The following is a 10,536-nucleotide window of genomic DNA, read 5'->3' as shown; positions in this document are numbered from 1 at the left end:
CAGATCAAAATCTCTGGGGGAAGGGAATCTTTTGGCTTCCCTGCCCTCCCAGTACATTGTCTGGGAGCAAAACGTTTCCCGTTCCCTGGGTGTTCTGGAGCTTACTGGTTAAATGCTGCTACCAGCCAGCACAGCTCCCCTTTGCGCGTTCCCATGCGAAATGACATCAGCAGTTATCAGGGTCGACTTGGTAGAATAAATTTTTGCCATAGGCTATGTTATTTCACAACGCCGTGAAGGCTTGTGTCTATACACATTGCACGTTTCCTCCGTGTGCCAGCTGCAATGATGTAGCTTGATGAAATGCATTTTTCATTAGGTCACAGAAAACCCTCGGCAACATCGGCTGCTTTCAGTCGTAGTTAAAGGCAGTGGTTTATTACCAAATCTCCTTGGAGGGCTAAGCTATAAACCAGACCAGGGCTGGTCCACCAGGACTGGGGCTCTGAGGCTGTTACTCCCACAGTGCCAGTGGCCAAAAAGCTCTCGTTTTCACAGATGGCATTTGCAACCCACGTTAGAGACATCCCTTGCGGGAGGGAGAGACCGTGGCTCGCTTTGTACCCCTGCAATCTGTCTCTGAGACATTCCTTTATCCACTATGCTCACAGCAAATATTTGGTATGCTCTTACGCTCTTTGCAGAGATAACAACAGTCTTGTTTTCCGGGAACAAGGGACACGCTGTGAACCTGGAGCATGTTACTGAAATGCCTGAATATGTGGAGCAAGGCAGAATTTTCATTTTGCAAACAAGCCTTTATTGTCCAGTATTGGATACATGAAATATTTGCATGTAAATAACATTTCTTCAGAGCTGGAGGTGGCATGAGCTTATAGACAAAAACTGTGTTTCTTTTTTCACACCAGGGATTTCAGGTTCCAATGGAGGCAATTCCCAGGGTTATATGCAGAGCACGTCACAGCACCGTATTTCTAATTATGTCTAGTGGAAATACCATAGACCAAAAAAACCCAGCAGAAATGCATATTCCTTCAAAACCTAAAGAGTTTCAAATGTTAATATTTATGGTCTGATCCTTAGGCTTGCAACATTAAGCTACACTTGCACAAAAAAGTAAGGTTTGGTTTGACATCGTAAATGACAAAACTGTTGGCAAAAGTCATGGTGAACCAATTTGTAAAAATAATTTGTCATTGTTTCTTGCCAAAATGAAAATCCTCAGAGTGTCATTTTGCACCAAGCCAAACATGTTATTTGACTATAAATGAAAACTGTTATTTTCAGGTTGGATTCCCTGGGCTGACGAGGTAGGTGGTCTGTTAGAGACAAGCTGTATTTCTAAACAAAGTTTGTAAAATATTAACATGAAATGTTTCAACTTACCCAAGCATTTTCCGTGGTTTATTTTAGCCCCAGATTATGACATCTAGTTGATAGGTTTTTTTGACTAAATAGACTATTTGTTCAAAATTTTCCCAGTTGTCATTAGGACACAAAACTTATTAATAAAAATGTGTATTTTCAATTTGACTTGCTCCTGGAATGTAAAGGTTGTTATGGATTTATAATTTTTACAGCTCACCCTCAGCACTTCCAACAGGTCAGAAAAGACACTTTCCATAAAAGGGAAAATGAAGAAAGTTTAAAAATGCAAACCCACAACAAACGTTATTGGTGGTTTGTGCTAGATCCCATGAAGGATCTGTTCAGATTGTGTTAAGATGGTCTTAGTTGTTGCAGACTACTGACTCACTCCTGCTTATGTGCACATTTTCAACAGGCAGAACTGAAGAAATAAGCATTTTTGTTGATGAGCTTATGTCCTAAACTGTTTAAACAAATTGCATTGAGTAAAACAACAGAGTTTTCATTGTCTAGTGGAAATAAAATATTTTCATTTCAAGGACTTTCTCATTTCAATTTAAGAAAGGAGGTTTAATATGAGAAGTAACTCAACTGGGAAAAAAGATTCCAGGGTGTTTTATTTTGAAAGCTTCAAAATAAAATGTTGGCTTTTTTATATACTGTCTCAACACAAAACAATCAAAACTGACATAAATTCACAGGAAATTTTGATGTACCCCAATTACACTTTTCACCTGAAAAAAATTTTTACATTAAAAACCTTACGCCACTTCCTCCTAAGTTGCTCCTTCCCCTCTATGTATGATTCATTCACAGCTGAAGAGACCCCAGGAGGTGGGTGCGATTCATGGGGCTGGCTGTGTGCACACACTTGTCCCTCTTACATTTCCAACCTCTGCAGCTGCTCTTCAGGACACTTGCAAAACAGAGTTGACCCAGGGATCCAATGCCAGCTGCCGGTCATGTCTCAGGTCTTCTTCATTTTCCAGAGTTGGACGCACCTTGTGTTCCACAAAGAAGGATTGTGGGGAGCAGTAGTTTACACCCCCTTCTTTCGGCCTGTAGGTATGTTGGCTGGGTTGTATTACTGTAGCACTGTGGTGGTAAAAAATTATTTTCCTATGTGTCATACATTATAATAAGTTAGGCTTAAAATAACACTATTTTAAAAATCTAACAAGGATTTTAGGTGAAGAGTGTTCTACAGACAACCTTAACTTAGGGCGCAAAACATATGAAAAAATATCCCAGGCAACGTCTTTGCCTATATAGAGGCCACTTCTTGGGAATGGAAAAAACAAACAACAAACCACCGAGCCACCTGGGCTAGTTTCTTTCTGTAGTGCAGAACGGCCAGTGTTCAAAGCGCTATGTCCCTTCTGCGTCCTAGAGCTCAGAAAACTCCTCTGAGAAGGTAGGGGCAGCGGGGCAGGTGATTAGCACGTGTTTTGCCGTCTCCTTTGCATCGCTATCTGCAAGGCCTGCATAATCATCTGTGAGTTGTTCATGACGTTGTATTCGCTGAGGTTCAGCAGCCGTCGGTAGTTCTCGTCAGTGTACCTGACCGAGAACATGCAGTAGGGGGAAAAGCGGCTGGTCAAATCAAGTTGTCCTCCTTCCATCTCTGAGCAGCAGCGCTTGACACCTGGAGAGAAAGAGAAGCTGCTGCCGTGACACGGTGTTTATCTCAGTCAGTGACAAGCTCTCCACAGCAGCCCAAACAGGGGGGCTTTTCTCTGGAAGAAAATTCATGGGGTTTAAATGCACGAATGCTGCAGGTCACGCAACCCAAACACCAGTCAGGAGAACGTCCTGTGCCAGAAGTGACGAGGGCAGAAGGGAGAAGTGAGGGATGGCATTGTAATGGTCACCCGCAGCTTACTGATAAATATCTGTCTTACTAAAGCCATGGATCAGTCAAGGATATCAGCCTGAAAGGGCACCCCAAAAGGCACTGCTGGTGCACTGCAGGTCTTATCCTGAGCAGCTGGGACCTCTGCGAATGCTGGCTGAGGGAGGGGAGTTGCTGGTAACAGAATAGAATTTAAGTGAGAAAGGAGCAATAGAAATAAGTGGAAACTTAAAGTTCCTGCAATCCCAAATGCAGTCGCAGAGGGCCTGCCACCAGGATCCACCTCTGCCTTTCCATTTCTTGTGTCTCCCAAATTCCACAAAAGCAGAATTTTAGGCTTTACCTCCCTGCTACCAAGGAGGAAAGCAAATGCATCCCAGTAACTGGCAGTGGAGGAGAGGAATACAAAGCAGGTGGCCTGGCAGAAGAAGAATGACAGGCCCTGAGCACAGCACAGTGAGCAAAATGAGCCCAGGGCTGATGCTGTACCAAAAGGAGAGGCACTGATCTTGACACTGCAGGAGTTCAGTCTGAAAGCCAGGTTCTTGCTCCCCCACCGTTCCTACGTGACATTACGCCTCCTCAGGTGTAGAATGAAATCCCTGTACAGCAGAAAATACATGCCGGGGAAAATAATCTGAGCGTGCTACACTTTTCCCAGGAAAAAAAGACTTCTACAATTAGCTGATAACTCTTCATGTTACAAATGGGAGAGAGATGATGGTAAACACCATCCAGAAGGCAAGAGCTGTGTCTGTCCTCTTAGGGCCATGAGGATGACAGGAATGAACATAGTAGTTTTGGCAGGAATGGGGAAAACACGTTTAATCAGCTGAAGTGCTCCCCACGAACCCAGCCAGCAAAGCAAGCCAGCAGCAGGAGAAAAGGCACGCTCTGACTCAGGGGAGCAGGTCGTGGTGTGTTTTGTCTAAAGCCTTGCCGCTACTTGTGACTTACCGGGTGCTTTGTATTCTCGGAAGGTATCATTCACAAGTGGAAGAAAAATCACGATTGGACATCCCGGCAAATCTGAATCTTGGAAGAGGTAGCACTCCTTCAGATTTTTCTTATCTTCATCAGTCAAAGAAATTTTGGGGAATGGGATTTTCTGCTCTGAGTAGTATTTGCACGCCTTATCTAGAGACTGGAGTATCACAGAAATGGTCAGCATTGGAATTCAACTTGTTTGTCTTAAAGCCCCCGAATTGTTATCTAGTATTAAGGTTTAGTGGCTCAGATCCATAGGGCGGGTTCTTTCTTGTCAAGGGTTACTCTACACATAATTACCACACACAGTAACCAGAATGTTAATCACAAGCTGCAAACAGAATTTCCGAGTTAGAGAGTTCATCCAGGACACTGCTTTTTAAAAAATGGAAGCAATTTGCAGAAGTTTAGGGTAAAGCATGTAGTTTTGAAAGAGCCTGTGTTTAAGCTATTGTATAGACTTACTTAGAAAAGAAAACCACAGCAATAAAATGCTTAAGGTATCTTATTATGTGCTTGGAAGTCAGGAGATAAGAAAGTTAAGTTTGAAAGTGCAATTAATTCTCTGCCTGTGCAGGCATTATGGCACAGTGTTAACTGAGATTTTACTGAGAAACTCTGAACTACTAGGCTATACTGTATTTTTACCTGAAATGTTTAATACAATATTATGTCCTACTATGTACTGTGCTATTTACTCTGCACCATCTAATAGTGGACACTATCAAATAGGAAACAGTTTCTACTGTGCTTAAAAGTGCTTAAAATGGCAGCAGCCTTTCATCATAAAATTAATCTAGACAACGTATGAGGCTGAAATGAAACTTCATTATGTGCATGTCTTATGCATCATATGGCTTATTAACAGTAGCATAGCTGTTCTCATTCACAAAAAAATAATTCCACTTAAGTGGGCCAATATGCTTAATAGTGAGTTTCTAACTAACATCGGTTTCTGAGATACAGAAGACCCAAACTTCTTTTCTGAAAGGCCTTATAGACAGCTAATTAACTTCATCTCCTTGAAACTGGAGTTTCTGCAGGAAGATACTTGTCACTGAATTTTCCTGGCAGCATCTTATTTGTCAGCCCAGAAATGACCTGCCTCTGGCTACCAACTTAACCCTTTTTATGTTCTAACTTAAGTCAGGAGAAGTCGCTTCCTCATCTTTATGCATATTCCTGTGCAGGGTCTGGAAACCTGTTTGACTCAGCATATAGCAGAAGAGGTTCTTCCCATCATTCTGGAAGAGACTGTGCCTATGTCCTCTTGAATAATTCAACATGTTCATAAACCAGCAAGAGAGGTTCCGGGAGTGGTAGGAAGAAACAGGGAATAATGTTATTCACTACAGGGGAAAACAGAGGGGAATGCAGTAGTTAGTTAGTTAAAAACTGAAGAGCTGAAAGAACTAGCAGTTCTAGGTGCTACAGGCTAGACATTTACAGGCAAAAGGAGAGACAACACATGGTAACGAGATCCTCCTCACCGACGTGTGTGATCCAGTAGTATAACTTAAATATATGATGACATCCACTTCCCTCTGTGGCCTTAGAAGTGGTGGACTGCTCGTATTGATGAAAAATCCAGCGTCTATCATGCCCAGGTGATCAGGATTTTCTATCAGCTGGTTGGGACGCGAGTCTAAGACAGTGTCTAAAAGGAAAATAGTTCTTGGAATAAGAAACGATCTGTAGGTATTTTGAAGAAAGAGATGCAAGGTGGAACTGACTGTCCCAGAGGCCAGGTTTAATTCAGTTGCCACGCTACCGGCTTGTGAATAGGCATGGGAGGGTCTGCAAAATGCCACCTTACGTTCCTGTTCTGAAAAATATACTGAGCATGACGTCATGCTTAGTATATAAACCAGGGGAGCTGGATGGGGGAGGTGCAGGGGCTCGGGAACTAACTGGGCATCCGTCAGCAAGTGGTGAGCAGTGTGCTGTGCATCACTTGTTTTGTATATTCTTTTGTCATTATTATCATTCCCCCCGCCCCGGTCCTATTAAACTGCCTTTATCTCCACCCATGAGTTCTACCTTTTTTCTGATTCTCTCCCCCAGCCCGGTGGGCAGGGGGGTGAGCGAACAGCAGCTGAGCAGCTGTGTGGTTGGCTAAACCACAACAGCTACAAAGTCCCATTCCTGGACTTATGGTCATATTTTCTGGGATATTCCAGTTGCTTCTGAAGTTAGAGGCACAGTCTTGCCAAATTAAGCTTTCTCCCATGTTAACTCTGCTCTTTGCTGCTTTAAATTTGGTTCTGTCAGCTGCGAAGCCTACCCTCTCCGTCTTGATCACAGAGATCTCAGCTAAAGAACATAAATACACATGCGTATATGTAAAAACAATCTTAAATATCTGGCCACACTGAAGTCTTAGTCTCTTCTCTCCGTTCAGAAAAGAAATGTTCTTTCAGGAGATTTTTTTTTTTCCCCTGCCAAGCCTGACAGGGTTCTTTCCTAAATTCCCTACCCCAAAACCACCTGAAAATTATGCCTGTTAAATATTAGTCCCCATTACCTTTCCATCGACAGAAGTGCTCATTCTCCAGGTAGTTGTTATGCAGCTGGTAACCCTTCAGGAAGTTGTGGTGCTGGGCAACGGAGAAGCGGTCAGTCAATGCTCCCCGAAGGGCGCTGGACAGGGGGCCAGGAGGGGTGTACATGCGGGTCCTCAGCTCGTGAGGTCTTGTAGGCAACACCGGGTCTTCATCTAGAGGAGGGGAGAACGATTGGTGAACTGTTTGTTAATTGATGTTCATTTCTGGTTGTCCTGGTGTGTAGGAGATCTCAGGGGTTGTTCTGGGATGATTCACTAAACACAAAAAAACTATTCTGGAGGAGAGGAGTGGCTTCTGGACAAAGCTCTGCTGATGGTCTTGAGCTTTGGCCTGAAGACAGCTCATCCGAAGCAGTCTTCGCTCCTGGAAAAGGGACACCTTAAGGGAACTGAGCAATTCAGAGAATGTCCTGTCAGAAAGTTACATATCCCACAGGAAGATACCATGAAACAGAAGCAAGCATGGAGAAAATGGGGCTGAAGCATATGCTCCCACTCAGTCAAATGGGTGACAACAGGGCACCACAGGGTCTGTTGCAACAGTGACAGCTTCTACCTGATAACCACCCATGGCTACATGACCATATGCTTAATCAGCAGAATGAGAGCATCCCAGGAAAACCTGAGGCATACGTTCATATTTAGAAGCTACAGGTCGTTTTCAGGGTGACTACATAGCAGCATATGTGGGTGAAAAATAGAAATGGCACAAGGTGTGGTTTCTTGAAATCACAACCTGCTTTGCCGGACCAAGTGGCTGATGGTGCAGCAGGAGAGACTTGGTGGTTTCCGTGATTGCACAGATGTATTTCTTTATTTTTGAGATGTCTGTAATTATAGGTACTATCATATTAAATGATTTAGCAATAAAACCATGGTTTCTGTATTGCTTCAGAAAATACCCTCTGGGCCTCATTTATCTTTGTGCCAGGATGAATCCAATGCAGTAATTACTCTACTGAGTAATAAAATAAAAACCCAGGAAATATTGATTAACCAATTTATATTCAGGTTTATTATCTGCACAGGTACTAAAAATAACTTTATTCTCTGCCGCTGGTGCTTGGTTCTGTATGGCTGAATGAGAATGGGCAATGCCAAAACACATCCTGAGAAATGCGTGACCCCTCTAAAACTTCCTCTTAAGGACAGAGCCTTTTAATCAGTAGGGTTTTAGTAAGTCTAGTAATTATAGCAGCATTTCCCTGATCACCCTCTTCCCCTTAGTCTTTACAGTGGGAAGGGAAGTCACTATCTCTTAGGAGGATCTTGTGATGCTGGCTTCAATGCACTTGACAGGGCGATGCCAAAGGCATCCAGAAGACTAAGTGACCATAAATTAAAAGCTCTCACCAACTTCTTCTATTCTGTCCTGTGTCCATCTCTTCCAGAAGTCCTCTGAACTGTGGGACAGTCCCCATATTTGTAATAGGTTCACAGAAAATATACTGCTCCACATACCTGTAAAAGGAATTAGTGAGCACAAGGTCACGTTACCACAAGAAACTGCCTTTCTTCCTTCTATTTTGACCTCCTGGATTAGTTTTTGAACGGGCTTAATTCAAATATTTCTAAACTTTTGGACTGTTAAATTCTTCTTAACTTGCTATGGCATTGGTTCAGGTCATGCTGCCGCCAGTTCTGCGCCTAACCTACCGCATGGCTCTGCCGCACAGTAGAGAGAGAAAAGAAAGGGAAAGAAGGAGAAAAAACCACTCACTCGAGAAATGGAATAAGAGCTCAGATAATGCAGACATCACAAAAACATCCTTTCCACCCCTGTCTGGAGTAAGAACTCCAGCTTCTCTCATTCTGCACACACTCTGGTGCACTTCATGCACCCTGCATTTTTTCACCGGGGGATGAACTGGCTCTTCAGCCATTTAGTTTGTAAGAGAAGGTCTAGCACCGCGGCGCGTAAAGGCTCACAGGTGCAGCCGGCTCCTGCTGCCCTGCGCGCTCTTTTCTCTGCCCAGCATTGCCGCGCTCTGCCTCCGCACCGGGGGCACGGGTGGCTTTGTTGACTAAACGCAGTGCCACCATTCCATCTGCCGTCGTAAATTTAAATATTTAAATATTTAAAGACTCATTAAAGACTAATATTTAGTCTACCACAATGAGACTTATTAATTGTCAGTGGGGCACAGAAATAAGTACAGCCTACACTATATGTAGATAATTACTTTCCCAGTAGCGGACCAGGTAAAAAGGGCCAGTCCAAGAGGTGGTATTTTAAAGATACTCGGGCTATTTAGTATCACAGCATGTTTACTGAAACCCAGGAGCTTCTAAGCAGCATGAGTGTAAGAGGAGATGACTGAAACTGAACTCACCAATGATTCTGACTCCTTGGTAAAGGGATTTTATTACTTTTACACACAATCCATCAGTACACGTCAGGGACTGACCAGGGAGATTCAGATACCCTTTGCTTCTGGTCCCATTTTTTGTCCTGGGCAGCCTGCATCTTTAGTAGATGGGATTCTCTACATGGAATTGCAGTTAAACCTCACAGTGGAGGCACAGCGGTGTGTTTCCTGCTGTCTCAAAATTTTCGTAAGTTGGAGTGCATTCAGAGAGGAATCGGAAGAATAACAAAAGGAGTGGGAACTGTTCCTTACAATGAAAGAATTAAGGAGCTTTGTCTATTCCATCTATAAGATACAGTGCTAAAAAGCTTGTGCATACCAAGACAGTGACAAGAAACTGAAAAAAGATGTGGGATTTTTTTACGGTATTTCGGACGAGCTACCACCCCCCCACACCCCATTTATCGGCAGGCAATAACACAGCAGCATTCAGTACATTAGACCAGAAATATCCACCCTCTGGTTAAGAGTGTTGCACTCCTCCGAAGTGCCTCCGTGCCCTGACAACGCCATACATCACCTTGAAGGTAGCAGATCCGGGACTCGGGGAGCCTCTTCAACAGGCGTCCCATGAAGAACTCGCTCCCGAAATGCTCCGTGCGAACGAACGCGCCGTACTTCAGAAGTCCCACCTCGTACGGGGTGAATTCCACCCACTCTGCAAGACAGCCGGAAAGGGGCACTTAGAGGGCTCCCAGTCTGCTGTGGCTGCCTTGGCAAAGCCTTGCTTAGGTAAACGACCGCCCGCAGGGTTGGGCAGCCGAACTCGGGCACCGTGGCAGCGGGGAGGCAAGGGTTATGCCACTCGCGTAGCCGTGCTGGTGGCGGTGGCACCGTGCCGGTGGCGGTGGCACCGTGCCGGCAGCACAAGGCTCCAGCTCCTGCACAGCCCGTGTGCACGCGCCCGTCCTGGGCGCTGCAGCCTGCGTGAGGTTTCGCTGTACCCTTGCCACGCACCACGTCTAGGTGAAAACACTTCCACTGTTATTGACGTGGCGAATTTAACTTCCCTTGAATAATTTGGCTATGTACAAAGACAGGTCCTCCGCCCTTCAGAAATTAGTTTTTTGTAAGAGGCCAATTACCCTCTTTTACGTGCGGTACTAAGGAAGATAGAACTTGACTTTCTCGGATATCCTCTCCAAGTGAAGTGCAGTTGTCTGATAGAACTGCAGTGTGAGCAAAGACTGGGACAGAAAGGTCATGGACCTTTATTTCCTTTTTATTCAGGAGTGGTTCATTTTTTCACCTCAACCATAAAAATTTTGATCTGAATTTCTTCTCCGCCTCTTCTCCTCCTCCAGCTGCTTCTCCTCATGGAAAAAAATAACCAAAACAAGGAGCAAAGCAAAAGATTCAGTTGGGAATAGGTTGGATGCTTTCACAAACTTTATCATAACTATGTGGTCTTTCTTCATATTGAAACTATAACTGGG

At 44.2% G+C, this 10,536-nt stretch overlaps 1 protein-coding gene across 1 annotated transcript in view; it reads right to left on the bottom strand.

Moving 5' to 3' along the window:
- Positions 1 to 2,765: 2,765 nt before the first annotated feature.
- LOC309405391 (cytosolic phospholipase A2 epsilon-like) overlaps positions 2,766 to 10,536 on the bottom strand; it is a gene marked incomplete at both ends in the record, with an annotated part of 35,553 nt that continues 27,782 nt past the window's right edge. The window contains 6 exons of the mRNA XM_082000161.1: positions 2,766 to 2,974; positions 4,139 to 4,325; positions 5,659 to 5,825; positions 6,693 to 6,884; positions 8,085 to 8,192; positions 9,621 to 9,758. Coding sequence (XP_081856287.1) covers positions 2,766 to 2,974; positions 4,139 to 4,325; positions 5,659 to 5,825; positions 6,693 to 6,884; positions 8,085 to 8,192; positions 9,621 to 9,758 — 1,001 coding nt within the window. The remainder of the gene's footprint in view (positions 2,975 to 4,138; positions 4,326 to 5,658; positions 5,826 to 6,692; positions 6,885 to 8,084; positions 8,193 to 9,620; positions 9,759 to 10,536) is intronic.

Source organism: Phaethon aethereus (genome assembly GCF_964289735.1).
Source record: "Phaethon aethereus genome assembly, chromosome: 5".
NCBI classification, from domain to species: Eukaryota; Metazoa; Chordata; class Aves; order Phaethontiformes; family Phaethontidae; genus Phaethon; species Phaethon aethereus.
The sequence above is the reverse complement of the archived record's forward strand: the minus strand, read 5'-3'. Positions and strand labels throughout refer to the sequence as shown.